Raw genomic sequence first — 18,721 nt, forward strand, 5'->3', positions numbered from 1 at the left:
ACTCGTAATTATCAGGGGTCCTTTGCATCTTTGGCAGTGGACAATGACACAGTTGTGGGGCCATCATGCAATTGCACAGAAACATCATCTTTTGCTGCAGAGCATGACAAATGCAGATGTGATATATCAGTTTCACCTATTGACATGCTTTCGATGGCCTCTCCTCTGGCTGGATCACTGCCTCCATCTTCAGCCCCAATCACTACCAACCCTGAAGCGGCATCTCATGTAGGGGTTCCATTTTTATGTTTGAAGTGAGATTCTTAAAGTTCTTGATATCACAGGCAGATGACCACGCATATGCCAGCATCGAGAACTTGAGCCAGCACTCGAAGCCATGATTCACCGAAGTTTGGTTGGCCGAGCCACCCTGCAATCTCTGTCGAAACCTGCACGTACCTTGTCAGTGGGATGGGTGTGGGCATTCCTGCCAGCAGTGTCTTTTGAGCAAGGATGCATACCAGTTGGCAAAGCTCAACCCCTTGAAAGATAGTGATACTCGTACATTTTTATTTATTTCCTATTCTCCAGACTAAATGCAATCAGAGTAGAGTTTTCGCGGTTCATTGGGCTGGATAATGTTATGCACAGTGAACCCATCCTCGTTCAATGATCGTTGTATGGGTCACCATCTCAGATGCGAGGTGCGTTGCCAGCTGAGATTAACTCACAGCTCCATCCACCTTTGTTGATCATGTGCTCTGCTGAAGGAGAGCAAGGTACCATGCTTGAGCCCATCAGCTTAATCTCACAGGGCAGTAATTCCCAATGATGGGTGAAATCTGGACCATCACATCTCTCCACTGCACCCTCTGCTCTGCAATCTAGGCTGTCTCATCTCCACTCATTATGTTCTTGTGCAGGGCCCTCAGCTTTGGGCCCTGTGCCATTGTGTTCGATTCCTTATGTACTGCTCCCAGCTGTGAGCTCTCGAGAGGTTAAGCATTCATGGGAGTTCACCATCAAGAAATGCTTATCATCGTTGATGACTTCGAATGACCATGACGGAGAAGATGAGCTCAACATTATTCATACTCCATGGCGAATTCACCAGCTTGTGCAACCACGATGAGTCGAGTCCTCAGCAAATGCGTCAAATGCCAGTGCTCTGGCAGTAAATGAGCCTAGTGACAAAGAGAATGATGTGACCAAGAAGGACGATGAGGCCATCGTGAGTACGAAGGAGAAGGGCAAGGGCAAGGAAAGGGTGCACGAGTAGGATGTGGATCAGTGGATTCAAATGAGTTTTGACCTTCTGCACCATATTCACAGCCTGGGGGGGCTTAAAGGCCAGGTTCAACATCTGGCTAATAATGTTCAATGGCTCTTAAATGTATTTGGAAAAGCAGTAGCTTTCTGTTTGCATCTTTGTATCTATTGATTGAATGTAAATTCGGTTAATGCGTGCTTAGTTGATTTGAATAAAGCTGGTTTGCGGACGAATCTGAGTCTATGTCTGAGTGAAAAAATCAGTTGTTACAATTCTCATTGGAAGGTGATCATTACGTAGTAATCGTGTCTCCTCATACGGATAGGTCTGTAGTACACTATTTGATCCATTACCCATCAATGCTTTGTTCACATGTGTCCTCATTTTCATCTGCATCGTTGATGCCTTCTATGACCTTCTTTCATTGAGGGCATGATTTACTGCTTTCTTTTGATGCTGAGTCATCCATGCCAAGTTGCACCTTACGCTCTCAAAGTTCAGTTAAAAACTCGGCCACTCTCAGAACCTTGCAGAGGGAATGCTCCAAAGAAATGTGATCGTATCACAGTTCTTTGATCTTTTTGACAAATAATTCATCTCGTATGAATCCATCGACTTTGCGAAGGGCATTGATCACACTTTCTTTTGCAGGCTTTTTGGTCTCCCTAAGTGGAAGGAGGTCAAGGAGCCGTAAACCTTTGAGTGCACCAGAATTCAAATTCACAACAGAATCTGCAACCTTTTCCATGATAGGTGACTCCATGATCCTGGCATATATCATATTCGTGCACGTGGGTATTGTGCAAGAGGTCCAAAATTTTGAATTGACTTTGAAGTGGTATCCGTGGGTGTCAGCTTATCTCCTTCTTTTGTAGCTCTTCTCAACCATTTCAGCATATCTGAAAATGCAATAGGTCCGTCATGCAGCATGTGCTTGAGATCGCAAGTATTCACGAATTTACACATGGCATCCACATTCTCAACAACTTGACCTTTCTGAAATTGATTGCTGATGGCTCGTCAGTTGCAGAAGAGGTCGAGGTCATCAATCTCATCTGGGAAATGTTTCTTCACCGACATCAGATATTCTTTCCAATCCTCGAGTGACATGAAGATCGCTCTTCGATTTGCTGGTGAAAATCTGGGTGGGTATAAGCAGGGGAGCTGAAGATGATGTGTCCATAGACCAGTGTGCTGAAAAGGTAATACAGTTGATATCATCTGATGTCGTTTAGTGCAAGTCCACCCAGCACATTGTATGCTTTGCGAAAGCTACTGAACTCGTGAAATGGCATATAGTGATCAGCTCTCACTTTCATCACCTTTTGTAAGGTCGAGGGTCAGTTTTCTTTCAGTTTTTGAATGAGCTAAACTGCCTCTCTGATCAGAGTCAGGATGATATTCTTGCATTAGTCTTCTGAAAGGTCGTGCACATCTGCTGTTCTATTTGCTGAGCAATTTTCTGCAGTGGCCATCATGTCAGCTTCAGGGAGAATGGATGATATAATGATTTGCGCTGGGTGTCTGGATGGTTTAGACAGTTCTTGTGCACGTGGATCGGTCTCAGCCTGAAAATCAATGCATTTTTGGTGCAGCTGTTTCAGGGAGTATGAGTCAAGGCCATCATGAAGCCGAAGAGAACTGCGATCCAAAGCGTCAATAAAGTCGCTCATCATTCCAGGACACAGGTCACGTGAGCTATTTCAAATGTAGTCATTCAGTAACCAGAGAGGTGTTTTTTCATACATCTCTCAAGTTGAAGGCAACAGCAGAGCACCAGAACTGAGGTGCCTGAGGAGAATATCGATGAACTCCGTGTGGAGATTTACTGTAATGTGATTCATCACATCCATCCAACATAGAATGATATCTGTAATGATCTGTGAGATTTTCATGTTGCTTCAGATGTCAGATAGCTGAGAGTTTTCTTCGAGCAAAATTAATATTGGTGACTTGGAGTGAGGAATGGAAAAAAACTGTTGGAGTCTACCATGAAATTTGCTCTCATAAGAAGTTTGGTCTTCACCATCCAGATTAGATGTTCGAGCCAATTCGCTTGCTTTCAAGCTGAGATCAGTTCAGTCAGTTCATGGTAACATTTACTGAGGAGTTGCTGTGTCTTTTGATGGCAGAGCTTGATAAAATGAAGAGATCCAAATTACTCTAACAGCATGATTCGCTAACACGCCATTGCATGCAAAACACGCAGAAGGTCAGTGTGGGCATGCAGATTCTCGTTTGTCTCCCAGTACTGTGTGGCCTTGGTAAAGGAGAAAGATTTCTTCATGTTTCAGATCTTTACAGTGTCGAGGGAAGCTAAAACATCTTTGATGGTAGACGACATCTCTTCCTTGATGGTGGTCAGTGCCTGGTCAAATTGCACTTGTTTTTCAATGCATTTCATGATAGTGAGAGAGTCCAGATAGAGTTTGCCTGGACAGTGAGATAGCATGGTTACAGATTGGAGGTGACACCAACAAAGTGTTGCTTACGATATAGTGACCTTCATGTTTTGATGGGTCGAGATATGCTCGCTCTTCCACGTTCGTTCTTATCACCCTCATTGTCCTCATCCACAAACACAGCTAGAGCATTTTCATGCTCATCATCAGGTGTCATATGCATGTTTTGTAGAAAATTAGAGGTCATCACCTGATGGTCCATACGAGTATCTGAAGTTGAGCTGTAGGCTCAGGCATTGATGCATTCATTCAAGTCCTTGCTTTGTGATGACATTTCATTGTGGAAAATGTGGTGGTAAGACGGTACGACCTGTGGATGATTTTTGTAATTCACATATCGATCATGCACGGTGGTCTCAATGCTTTTGATATGTGTCAGGGTTTCACATGTTCTTCACGCCATCTCCATACAGATCAAACTGTGTATGTTCATCACCATCTGCCATCTCATACATTTTGTCATCTCGCTCTTCTTTCTCTGGAGGAAGTGGTGTGGACGCTGCACTAGCAGGCCTGGAGTAGGATAATTGAGAGTGGGTAAGCTCATCACAGTGGCCACGCCTTGCATATACTCCGAGTTTTGAAATGCCATGGGCATGGTTCACTTTGCACTCCTTGATGGTTGTACTGCTGAGTGCGTCTGAAATGCTGCATTGTTTATTTAGAGTGTGAAATGAAAAAAGATCGTGGAGCAACTCTCACACTTTTTCTTCATTGCCTGCTTTGTTCCTTCTGCAGATCGTCTCAGTCCAACAATCATTTCAGTCCTACAATCATTGTTAACAAATAAACAAAAAAATGAGGATATACCTTTCTTGCTTTGATAAATGGGTTTTACAGATAAGCTGGCATATTTTGTTGGCACTGTAGAGATATGATGAGCCATCTTTTCATAAAAATCACTGAGGACACATTGTCAAACATTAGACCTGGACAGCTGTCAGGACAGTAAGTGTTCTGGGATGTCTTCATCATCGCGAAGTGGGTGTACAGCCAGTCCTGGAGCCAAATCCTAGCTGGGGAGGCCGACGCATTCACTTTGATGATTAGCAATGGTGAAGGATTGGATAAATGAATCCAGATTGATGTGAACATTATATTCACAGGAAGCTGCGAAAACATTGTGTGGGCAAGTTGTAATGTCGCTCAGGCCATCCACGAGACGTGTTTAACAGGATCCATCACGAGCTGTTCATCTTTGGTCAGGTTCGAGTGATTGATCCAGGATCTGATCTGGGGAATGCCACGTTCATTCAGGGGAAGGTTACAACTGTTAAAGACAATCAAATTAAGGTTTATGATACACGGTGGGACGTGAGGACTTACTTGACACCCGTAATCTCAGGGGTTATATGTAGCAGCTCGTTGGACTTGGGTAATGTGGTCATAGGCAAAGTCGTCATGGCATGCTTCGATGAGCCTTCGATGATTGCACTAGATGGGTATCCTATGGTGGTGAATCTGTATGCCCAAGACAGCAGTTCCTCTCCTGCAGAGGCGATGGAAGCTGTTCCACCATGGTCTATGCACCCTGTGAAGTAGATTACTCGACTAGGGGTGAGAATGAAGTATATGCCTAGACCAGAAAAAAAAAAGAGTCCCTTGTCATATCCTGACAGCAAATCTGAGCCACATGTCATGCAGGACATTTCTATGATGCTGTCAAAGTTGGCGCAGTGTTTTTTGCCAAAAACTCCCATCGACTTGTCGAGTTCATTTGCTGAATGTCACTGTTAAATGGGATACTGATAACGTCATCAGAGCTGTCACTTATCACTATTGTCAGCTTGAGCAGGAGCGAGGTTCAATTGCCATGATGTGAGGTGGCCAGCATGGCTGCCCTCACTATAATTGTGCTCTCTAACATTTGACAGCAAGCTCAGAGCAGAACAGGCACATTGCGTTCGGGGTGGAACAGGTACATCGAGTCTGTGCTACAGATCATCTACATGGACAGGGCCCTCTAAACCTCAGGACGTGACCTCAGAACTGACCATCACCTCCAGGAAAGTCCTCCAGGTGCAGCGTACAGTCTGAATCATCACCAGCTGCTACAGGCATAGAGGTGTATGGCACTGCTGAAGGCTGGCCATGTTGGAGTGAAGGGGAGGTGGAAGCTTCAGAGGAGGGAACATTGGGGCACATCAATCTCCACCTGAGTGTGTCAAGCAAGTGTTGCTGCAATCGAGGGTCCGAGAAAAGATCCTCAACCATTGTGGCTGACCTCGAACCATGATCGTGTGACAAAGGAAAGGTGGTGAGGGCACGGAGATCACAGATCCACTTAAAGGAGTCAGTTGGTGGCACCTGCATTCCGGTCCAGGTGAGCTCAGTGCAGGCAGTGTCAGTGAGCTTCTGAGGCTATGGGTCAATCCAAATGGAGGAGAAAAAGGAAAACATAGGACACGTACCAGGAGAAATTGGACTCAGTGGTGCCATTCATTCCACTCAACAACAGCGAGATGCAAATCAGACAAAACGTGTATGCGTTACACGAACAGAGCCTCAAGCAGCAGAAGGTATCGATGTACATATGTGCAGGGTGTAGATGAATCGCTGTTCACCAGGGATGCCATCTGGTGTGTGAGACATGGCAAGATGAGAATAGGGTGGAGAGTGGCAACGGCTGGGAGGGGCACGAGAAGAGGTGGACGGGTTGAGATGTGGACGTGTTCAAGGATTGCAGCTGTGGACCAGATGAGGTACCGAGGGGAGACCACATCTGAGACAATGTCAGAAAACCTCAGCATATGAGCATGGGCCAAGAAACAGGTGAAACTGTTGGGGCAGCATGGGCGAGGTGTTTGAAGAACAGACAGGGCACCTTTGGATCAGGGACAAGGGAACTTCTGCGGTACGAGATGACTGCTGGCATGGGCCCTCAAGGAATGCAGTGAGCGGAGTGTGACACAGGCAAATAGAAGACAAGGAATTCAGAACGAGATGTGATGGGGTGGTCCACAGCAGCAGACCCTTCAAGGGATTCAGAATAAGATGAGTGAGGTGAGGGAACGAGTTACAGGACCAAGCAGGGTCCGATGTGCGATTGAGTCTCAGGCAAACATGCCCTGAGGGCGTAGTATAAAAGGGTGGTGTAGTTAGATAGTTGGAAGGAGCTCTCAGATGGTGTATGTATCTAGGAGCTAGAGTATGTGAAGGGGCTTGCACAGCAGTGCACAGAGACAGTGGTCTCCCTCTCCTCCACCACCTACTGCTTCTACTTCATGATCTAATCAGAATCTTTGCTCTCACTGTTGAACGCGGTTGACTGACCACCAGAACATCACCACTGAGACGGTATGCCTGCCTCTCGAGACTCCTGTACTCCATCCGGAAGTCATTAGACTCATCCCTGAACCATTCTATCATGCATATCTCGCATATATCGCCCCAGCCCGTACACTCTACATGGCTGGTGGTCTGTTGGCTGCTGTGTTGATTCACTTCTTCACCATATTTTACATTTGGCTCTTGCATCACCTTTAGATGCAGACCTTCCCCACACTGTTCCCCCTTCACCCCACTTGGTTGTTTGCTGTCCTTTCACAGCTAGCTGAGTACTCGCAATTACAACGATGTAAAGAATACATTATCTGGACATCCAATGTGTGGAGTGTTGATCACGTTAGCATAATTTTGCAGATTCTTGACCATCTATGGAGGCTCCTCCTTCAGAAACTGGTCTGTCACATATGCAGATACAGTCTGTGATTGCACGTTAACTATATACCTGCGGTGTTGCATAGATTAGAATGAGCACCTTCAAGAAACCCTCTTGCATCTGGAGGTGTGGATCGTCGATATTTCCATCATAAATCTTGTCATTTGCCATGGACTCATTTGCCAGATGAGGCTTTTTAACCAACAATCTGAACAGATAGCATCATGTACCACTAACGAACAGTTTTGCTCGACTGTCTTGTTCGAACGCTGTGACATCTCTTGTGTGAAATTCACAAGGACCTAAGATCTGCATTCTTCGCTTTTCGAATGCGACACAGAGCGTAGCACTTTGCAAAGTACTACCACATCATCTGAGCATCATGTGCAGATGTGGTAACCTTCGTACGTACTCAGATGGCATGAACACGATAACAGCATCATCCAGAGGGTTCCTCTCTCCATCCTGATCCCTATTCATGATTCATGTGTCAGGTCCTATCTCAAAGTAACCTGGACTGCATTTAATATCATTGAATGACTTCTGCAAACATTTGCCAGTGCACCTGGATACCTCCTATCCATATCATCCAGCTTTCCTAGAGGTATTCCTAAGTCCTTCACTCTTTTCAATTTCATCTTTTTTCCTGCATCTGTCCCATCCACCAGTATGATGATCGTCTTTCCACACAGAACACTGGTAGGATGAAGTGGATGATGACCTTCATATTCATAAAGTCTGGGAAGGTACTCATCTCGGCTCTGAATATTGAGCAGCACAAGCAACCGATGAGCTGGCAAAAGTTCCATGGTTAAAGTGAGTGTATAGTGGGTGGGATGGTGAAGACATTCACTGCATGTGGCGATCAGACATGAGCGTTGGCGGCTGGGGGTGTCGACTGCATCATCACTTTTGTTTGGATTCACACAATAACATTCTGAAAATAATTCAAATGTATATTCAATCAAGATAGGTTGAAACTAGTATAAGATCAGCGGATTTGCCATCCGTTTACCACATTTTCTGACCATCCACGTCAAAGCATGACCATCCACATGAAAGATGGGTGGTGGCACATTTCTTGCTATTCAAATAGCAGCAAATCATGATGTCTGTTGTTCGTGCATCTAGCCAGTTGCATGAATGGTAAATGTCATCGTTTAGAATTATTTTATCTTTTCCTGCCCTCTGCGCAAGGTGGATAATGGATGGAGAGGCTGTGGTGCATTTCTTGATGATCAAACAACATCAAACCATGACATTTGCTGTTGACGCAACTAGCTAGTTGCACGAACTGCAAACGTCATAGTTTGGGATTATTTGCAGCTTTTGTGGATGGTGGCTGACAGGGATGACGGGAGGGGGAACATCACAGCATTCACCGATGATGCGTTTGTGCCATGCATCATGGGCTCCTGATCTTTCAGCTAAGCTGGCCATTAGCGAAAAATTTGAAGCCGTGCTTCAGCTCACCTGCTTCCTCACTGTTCTTATTGTGCCATCTTGATCATTATACTGCTGCCTCACATCACATGGTGTTGTCTTCCCAGATAAAATCATTTTCTCTGTCGATGGATGTCACCAATGCTGTTGACAAGGTTTCTCAAAGCGAAAGCTGATGGTGAGTAATGGATTGTCGTCAGGGATTCGACGTGGTGTTTGTTTCGTAGCACTTAGTGGAGAGTCATATGAAGAGGAAGTGTCGCTCTGTCTTCAGGACTATGGCTTGTGTGAGGATGCAGCTTATCTGCCACTTCATGGTCATGTTTGAGGTAGTAATATTTGTTCATTCATTTCTGCACTAATCATTACTTTCTATTAGAGGTGCCCTGTTGGCCATGTTCGCTACCTCTTGTTGAACATCTCACATATATGTGCTATGGTAGTTACTCTAAGAATTGATGCTCTATGGCTGCTGTATCTGCTCACATGCAAGTTTTACCAAACTGAGTGACTACAATGAGGTTGATGCCTTCAGCTCATGTCAACGATTGCTCTTGAAGATTTTCCTTAGATTTTTCTTAGAAGAAGTTCCTTTCAATGCACAAGTCCTCCTCGAAGAGGATGATGAGGACTCATCGTACACACCAGCTCTGATCTCTCCACTGAATGCTTGTCTGAGTAGCAGAAGGCATTTGAAGTTCTCAAGTTTATGAGGTCCTCCTCATACTTTTCATTACAGAACTTCTTGGAGATGATGTTCATATCCAAGTCTAGAGAAATACAGAATTACTCCAAGATCTTTATGGCTGATGGTGGAGCATGGAGCTTCATGCAGATCTTGTGAGACTTTGACGGGATGCAAGCATGTGATCTGAATGAATGGGTGCTCGAGCATGCTGCACAGATATGTGCATGAGGGTTAGAAGCTAGTGCATTTATTGCCAGAAATATGATGGCATGAGAGAGTGCACAAGCATGATGTGACAAGCACCCATCGTAAGATGCATAAGGTCCTTTAAGGTGGATGATTGTGTCCCAGACCCTCACAGACAGGTTTTCTTTAATGTTCATGATGGGATGGTTCGAGACTAGACCTCAATACCAGACACACAAAATGTTAAGCATAGCAGAAGCTCGATGACATCATATAATATTTACAATGTTTAACAATTGTCTTTTAGCACTATATAAGAACAGTCACAGAGATCTTAACTGATCCCAAGACAGCTCACCTCTATCATATTAAAAATGCTTATACTGCATTATAAGAGAAAGATAAACTCCATTTCATTTACAATCTCAAAGATTAATCAGAGAAAACTCTCATTTCAAATTCACATTAATTTTCTGAGATGGCAAGTGAGTGATTATAAAGAAGTTTAACTAATTGCCAATTATTGAGGGACTTTGAGGAATTCATGTTCTATTACTGACTTTGAAGAAAGAGTCATTGATGTCCTTATAGACTTCTTCAATGATTATTTATAGCAGCTTCACCTTCAAAATAAAAAGCATCTTTACAGTGACTTTTCAACTCTCTTTGTAGGTATATTACTTGGGTAAGAGGGCCATTTCTGGCAGGAACGATTCCTGAGGTCCTGAAATTTACTGATACTTTTATAAGTTTGTTGTGATATTTGTTGAAGCTACATGCAGCTGCTGTTGAAGAGAAGAATAATGATGTTCAGATGGACATGCTTGTTACCTCTAGGCCAATAACAGATTCATGTTGATCACGAACTCAGAATGCAGATAACCATCACTTTTATACAACCATCATTATATAATCATTTTTTATAAGTTACAACTTTAATAATTTTTATCATCACTCATAGTCCCATGACTACAATCATCTTCAACAACATTTTTTATAACTTTAACAATTTTCATCATTACTTTATTTGAATTATTTTTAGAAAATTTATTTTACTATTGAAATTATTTGTGTAATATGAATTGTTATCATTACTTCATTTGTGTCATTGTTTCAACAGCAAGTTTGTACCATCACTCTTATACAACTCTGACTATAGTTATCTTTTACAACAGTTGTTTTTACAACTTTAATAATTTTTATCATCACTCTCATACTGCTATGATTACAATCATCTTCAATGACAGTTTTTTTTAAACTTTAACAAATTTTATCTTTACTTTATTTAAATTATTTTTAACAGCAAGTTTGTACCATCACTCTTATACAACGATGACTATAATCATCTTTGACAACAGAAAAGTTTTAAAAAGCTTCAACACTTTTTATCATCACTCATACTATCTTGACTACAATCATTTTAAACAACATTTTTATCTCATTTTTAACAATAGTTGTTTATACAACTTTAACAATTTTTATCATCACCTTATTTAAATTATTTTAAATCTTGAAACTTTTTATGTTTACTTTTTCAACAACAACTTTTTATCATTGCTCTTATACAACCATGAGTACATAATCATCTTTGATACCAGTGGTTTTAACAACTTCAACAATTATTATCATCACTTTATTTGAATAATTTTTGCAACCCTGAAAATGTTTTATGTTCATGTTTTCAACACTAAGTTTTACCATCAGTGTTATACAACTATGACTATATTATTATCTTTAACAACAGTTGCTTGCACAATTTTAACAATTTTTATCATCACTTTATTGAAATTATTTTTACAATTTTCAACACCTTTTATCATCACTTTTTCAATAGCAAATGTTTACCATCACTGTTATTCAACCATGATTATAATTACCTTTAACAACAGAAAAGTATCAAAAGAACTCCAACACTTTTTATCATGACTCACATATTACGATGACTATTATGTTGAAGACAATGGTCAACTGACTACATCATTTATATCTTCTGACTTCCAGCATGTCAATCTGAATGCAGCACAAAATGACTGTAGAGCAGTACAGTTGAGAATGTCTAAGCTCAGGTGACTGAAAGCTTATGGGCACAGCAGAATAATGATCTCTGTAAGCTACTTGCAATCAATGGTTGAAGGTGTCCAGCAGCTAAAAATGTTTCTCAAGCCTGTTCAAAAGCTTGCTGGCCCCAAATGTCAATGCTGCCACTGGAAGATGGACGATGACACTTCCTTGGCTGTCATTTTTGTCAGACAGTAGATAAAGGACAATGAAGATTTGTTAGCAGCCTCATGTATGAAAAAGGTGAAGTATGAGGCAGCAGCATTAGGGCTTGAGATTTTGGCCTAGGTCTTATTGTTGATCCAATGAACCAGTTCTTTCATGACTCAACTCCAACACCATCATCTATAATTAGCACTGATTTTTCTCATCTGACTCTGATTCAATTGACCCCTTCATTGTCGATGCAGCATGCATCAATCACTCTCTTAAAAGTGATAAGTGATAGAAATGCTACACCTGGGCCTTCGAGATCGCTCACCATTCATATTTCAAGATCATTCATTTGAGATCACTCACCATTCGTATTCCAAGGTGATCAGCCAATGAGCGAAAGCTGATAATCCTGCTACCTCCCCCTGTCTATATGCAGAAAACATTTAAATGGACCACAGTTTGACCTCTTGCTGAGGAGGAAAGAGAAGCATCATTCTCAATGGAGGTATACTTGTTCAACTTCTATAATGACTTTCACTCTCCTCACTATAAGTATTCCCATCCTCATGGTTGCTTGCATGCCAATGCATTTCTTGTGCAGTGACATTGATCTGCTACAGCCTCAAAAGATGCTATATCTCAGGTCCCTATCTTGATGGGGTGGCCATTATATGGTCTGGATGCCTCAATGGACCAGTTTCTCCATGACTCATGCATGCCAATGCATCTCTCATGCAGTGACACTGGTGAGCCACACAGTTAGATTCGGGGTTGACAAGGAAGCACCTGATCAGCCAGTCACTGGTCTATTCAGATCTCAAACTGTTGCTACATTGGAGAGGTCACCTCCAAAGAAGAGACAGGTCCTCAAGTTTGATGGTGTGATTATTGCCAGAACAAAACTCACCATTGACCTGCCACAGCCTCAAAGATGCTATATCCCAGATCCCTAGTTTGATGGGGTGACCATTGTATGGTTTGTATGGATACAAGGTGAGAGAAGGTAAACATAACATATGTGACACTATGTTACTGCTTCTGTGATACTTTGCCCAACTTTTGGCTATGCTTAACACTAGTTTCACTGCTGCTGACATTGAAAACCTCACACATGCCATTGAATCATTAAATTGCTGTGATTGGCTCAGAATATATGCACCTGTTTGGATCAGCCATGTCATGCAGGTTCAAACTCCGACTTGTATGCTCATTAGAAAAGATAACAAACAGCAGTAAGAACAAAACATCATCTAGTAAGAAACTTTTGAAGGAAGGACCCTCTCCTAACCTCAGAACAGGGGCAGAAAATGAAACCACTTTGTAATGATCCACTGTCCCACGCTTTGTTTAAGTATCCTACAGAGATTCAAAAATGTTGCATAGACACCCTAAGTGCTCAGTCCTGTACAAACTCTTTCTTTGTACCTCAGAAATTATAATCTATACAAGCAGATCTGAGTTTTCAGCCACTATGGTAAAATTGATTGCTCTTATTTGCCTTTAGTGGCTGAGCCACAGCTTCAAATGTGGCTAATGATTTTCTACATATGTTTCTATTGGTTGAAAGATGCACAGAAGAAGAGAATAATGAGTAAAGGCTTTATAGAACATGCTGAAGTATATAAATGATTTATGCACAGCTTCAACAATGCATTTCCACAATAATACTCAGTGCTGTGGCTGAACTGTAAAACCTTAGCAGGCTTAGACATTGTTGACACTTTGATTTCTGAACATGCATTATAGAGTACACTGCATGCTGATGTTCACTTTGTAATGCTATTTCCTCATTTCATTTATACAAGCAGAATAGGTGAGACAATCTGAGTCTTCAGCCATTGTGATAAAATGCTGAAAATTCTGATCCATATTTTGACTTTTCAAAAGTTTGACCACATGAATAACACATGATACACTACATCTTCATGCCCTACAATGAGAACAACATGCAGATTATTTTCTGGCTCAAAAAAGCGAAGATTTGAGGCTACAGGATGTCAGCCATCTAAATTCCCACACTTTAAGTTGCCACAATGCGCAAATAAGACCAAATTATGACATTTGTCATTAGTGCAACTAGCTAGTTGCCCGAACGATAGACGTCATAGCTTGGCATTGAGCACACAATACTAATACTCAATTCCATTGCTCTAAAATTGAAAGATCTTCTTCCTGAGGCTCTGGGGCCTCAGAACATCATGCTTTTAGTCCGGAAAATGTTAGTTTTGCTGATGCACATAGAGCACTGGGTTTGAATTGGAGTTTGAATCTGACAAGGTGGCTGATCCCCATAAGTGCAAATATTCATGGCCAATCAGAGTGCTGCATCTGTGGTCAATATTCATCAAATTGATTGAATGCTTTCAAAACAATTCAAACATTTGCATTTCATCATTTTCTGATGTATGTAATCTGGCCCAACAATATACTATCATCTGAGTAATGTATCATTTAGCATTTTCCGGAGTTATGATAGTTTTCATTCCTGTTTTAACCAATAATTGCTGCAATTCAAGTTTTCAGCCACCAAAATAAAATGATTGGTTGTCTTTGGTGGCTGAGCCCCAGCCCTGTGTGGCTTGTGTATTTTTGAGGCTACATAGTTATAGTTGGTTGTATTTTATTGAGAAAAGTGGTAGAGAGATAGATGATGGTAAAAAGCATAATATTGACATAATTGGAACATACAAACAATGTATGCAGAGCCTTAAAAAGGCAGAATTAAAATTACACTTAGAGCTGCTATACAGTATAGGGTTGAGCTGAGAACCTTAGCAAACATTGATATTATTAACAACTTGAATGTTTAAAATGTATATACAGTATGTCATGTCCTTCTATCTCACATTGTGTATTTGTTATTAGCAATTCATCTTTTAATGATATATCAAATGTATATATGTGTTGAGTCAGACCAGTTCTAACTATGCTGTATTTGATCTTTCAAAGTACAAATTATATTACATCATACTCAATGAGGATGATCTGTGTAATTGTAATGACTCAAACCAGGCCTCACAGTATGAACAAGTGAACTCTATAAGACCTGTGAAATTGTCAGCCATTGTGAATTCTCATATTTGATAGATAGCTGACTTTTCTAAAGGTGGTGAACCCTCAAATGTTTTTTTAGTTTAAAAATCTGCCTGAAGCATGACGATCAAATCTATTGCATATAATTCACATGCATATTGCTCTAAAAAGTCAAGATATAGATCAGTCTTTTAAATAATGTTATCATAGTGTGAAACATGTTTTCACAAACTGAGTGTCCTTGCCCTTTAATAAATATCTGCACAGAATAGTCATATATTACAGAATATGAAGTATAGATAATTTCTGATATTGATTTCAACAGCTCTTCAAAAAACCAGAGTCAATGATAAGGTTTAGAAAAGATATGGCTGACAAAGGGACACATATTTCAAAAGCTAAAACATACTTCTGTTTGTGAAAAAAAGTGAACTAACACAGATACTCTGCAGATGTATTATGAATGTATGAAGTGAGAATTCTATCTCACAAAGTGTGCTCTATTTCTGTAGCAAAAAGTAATGATTATCCTTTATAGTACAAAATCTGCTGTATTCTCTATTGATCACAAAAAATGCATAATTGTCTACAGGTCATGTTCGACTATATCATTGTTATTCTCTGCTAACAACAAAGTCCATCATTCTGGTGTATATCATTGGACCAAGTCATTTGACTGTCACTTTGTTTTATCTATCTGAAACTTACTACAGTCTTAAATAATAATAAAAGTAAAAATGCTTGAAGGCACTTAAGATTAAAAATGCTTTAGTCAACCTATGAAGCATATCACAAGAAGACAAATAGAAAAAGGGCTAGCATAATGCTCAAGGCCAAAAATAATGCTGTGAATTTGTACAGCTCTTCTAATGAGACAAATTTTGAAACACTAAGGAGTTTACGAAATATCTTTCATGATTGAAATAGATTCATCCTAAGAAATTGACTCTATAATGTGACACACCAGTCATAATTACCATCAACAAGGCTACAGGGTAAAGGCTACAGAGTGTTGTGTTATCAATGGTGCAGAGACTGTATTGGCACATTAAAAGGTAAGACCTTTGCAGTATAACAAGCTGATTCTGAACATACTGTTTATCAAGCTAATCAAATTAGATGGGCTATCTGAAAATGTTGTTTTCATTAGCTACCAGCTCATGAAGGTTATTTGCATCATGCCTGATAATCACTATTGTGAAAAATCAGGTGACAATTGAGATCCAATTTTGCTATAACAGACTTAACCTCTTAGAGTCACACAAGATCTTACAATGTGTACACTAATCTGTTTGCAAGACTGGTCATTAACTTTACAAATTGATGTAAAATTATCTTTTCAGAGTGTCTATATATAACGGCACTATTGTTGTTTAAGGCTATGCATTGACTGGCAGCATTTCTGATTTACTTGAACAAAGATTCAGAGATCTTTAACTTAAATGGGATAGTCAAGCTGCATTGCAAATGAAAGGCTGCTGAATATAGTCAAAGATATCACTATATGTACTCATCAGTTGTTATACATCATAAAAGCAACTATATATATCTAAGACCATGGACAAACCATTCAAGCAAACTATTTTAAGGGAAATAATGATCAACTCTATCTACTGGATGAACCAGAGCATTGCAATTTCTGACATATGATAGTCAATACAACTAGAAAGTCTGAAGACATAAGAAAACCTCATTAAAACAGAAAAAAGTGAAGGAGATCAAGTTTATATATAAGTATATATCTGTCAAAGAAACAAAGATGATTTTCATCATCAGTGGTGAAAAGGATGAAAAACTTTACTTATTATGACTGTGTCAGTGATGTCAAAGGCAATAATAAAAAAAGAGAATCTTTCTCATCACTTATTATGCACTCAGATTCAGTGAGTTTCAGATAAAACAAAGATACTTATGTGTAGCTATACACAGAAAAGCTGTTTCTTCATGCTTTAAGATGTTTGAAGACCCTTCAAAGTAATCAAATAAATCTGTGAAAAGTTTAAATATTCTTCTTCACAATTTCATTAACATTTCAGTCAGGCATGCACAAGTTTATGCTTGAGAAAAGTTGCAAAAGATGTTGTTTATGCCATATTGCAAGTGCAGACTCTGCTGCAATTTTGATTACTGCAAAAAATGGTACAAATATTAACAGTTTGTATTTTGCTGCACTTAAATAATAATCTCACAATATTATATTCTGTCTTCATTATCATTACTGCAATGAAGATGTAAATAAAGCAAATGCTTCCTTTATTTACAAGCCTGCAGCTTGTCAAATAAAAAAACCGTTTTATCAAGGTAAGCATCTCGAAGATAATAAAAAGCTCTCACAATTACTGTAAAATTCTGAGTTATCATGTCAAACATGTTATAGATGACTGATTAGGAGATGCAGCTTTAACAATTTTTCAGACTTCTTATTATAAATCATCACAAAAAAAAGCAAGTTCAGCTTAATTGTGCACTATATATCAGAGGGTATCATGAAATTACTGCTAGCAATAGTTCAATATAAGGCCAATATGAAAGTGGCTAATCATAAACTCCTCAATAAAGCATATATGTTATTTAGATTGATGACAAGCTATACTAGACTCTGTTAAATTTTACTATATCTTTATACTGATTATGTGAAACACACTACTATATTAATACATTATGTGATACTTAGATATATCAGTTGTAAGAATCTAATAATGATCTATAGAAGTCAAATAATAAATATATTTCTGAAAGATCATGAAAATTATAATTTAAAAATAAAACACAGAATCTCAGAACTCAGAAAACATTTCTGCCAGTAATGGCCCTCTTACTCAAGTCTCTATAATACCTTTACCATCGTTCACTTCCAATTATCGATTGCTTCACCCAGTGATACCTGATCAACTGATTCTAGTACAATGATCATTGTATGGCTAGCCCATCATATGATCAGCAGGACAAATTCAAGCAAGTAATTCACCCAATCTGCATTCTCTTTCATTAAAGATATATATATATTTTAGCAGTTAAGTTTCAACTGTGGCATTTTATGAACTTATCGACAGTGAGAGTTCAATGCTTCTTAAAGCCATGATTGCATTGATTGACCTTGGCGTATAGAAAAGCATTTCACCCAGGGATCCAGGCCTGTGAAACTGTACTCAGGCTTGTTATAGGTTGTCACAAGAAAAACTAGTGGGCAGATCATCAATTATGCAGTGAAATAAGCAAAATGTGACAAAATTGCTGCATCAAAGCAAAGACAAGCATGAGCAGAGGCCTGTTAATGCATGTTCTGTATTTTAAAGCTGCACACATTAAGGTTTGACTTGACATAACACTGGGTGAAGCAATCAAAAATTTGGGGGTCAAAGATGGTAAAGTTATTGAAGAAAATGTTCAAACCCTTTAAGTATCTTTATCATCAGTTTGTGATAAAATATTGTGACTATGTCACACTGTTGTCATTATATACTAAGCTAGTACTAAGGTATAGAGGTTAAAGTCAGGTTCATATGCATACGTTAGCTCTATGCTAGTACTGTGATCAAAAGAGTATTACTAAGATCCTAATATTAGCAGTGTGCTAATTCTAAGATTTAAATATTAGTACTAAGCTAGTATAAAGATGTGAAGATCAATACCAAAATTTAAAGGTTAGTACTATGATATTACTAAGGTCTGGAGGTTAATATTCAGCTAACACTAAATTAATATGCAGATCTGAAGATTAGTACTAAGGTTTAAATGCTAGTACTATGCTATTACTATGCTAGTCACAAGCCAGTACTGAGCCAGTACTAACGCTTTAAAAGTTGGTAATCACAGCTAAACCT

General features: G+C 39.7%; 1 protein-coding gene across 1 annotated transcript; it reads right to left on the reverse strand.

Annotated features, from left to right (window-relative positions):
- Window positions 1-4,818: 4,818 nt before the first annotated feature.
- LAESUDRAFT_756193 (uncharacterized protein) lies at window positions 4,819-14,929 on the reverse strand (the record flags this gene model as incomplete). Its single annotated transcript, XM_040912137.1, has 3 exons — window positions 4,819-4,942; window positions 4,999-5,248; window positions 14,884-14,929. The coding sequence occupies 3 exons, from the start codon at window positions 14,927-14,929 to the stop codon at window positions 4,819-4,821; spliced, it is 420 nt and encodes a 139-aa protein (XP_040767719.1).
- Between the last annotated feature and the right edge of the window lie 3,792 nt (window positions 14,930-18,721).

Source organism: Laetiporus sulphureus, assembly GCF_001632365.1.
Source record: "Laetiporus sulphureus 93-53 unplaced genomic scaffold LAESUscaffold_6, whole genome shotgun sequence".
Taxonomy (NCBI): domain Eukaryota; kingdom Fungi; phylum Basidiomycota; class Agaricomycetes; order Polyporales; family Laetiporaceae; genus Laetiporus; species Laetiporus sulphureus.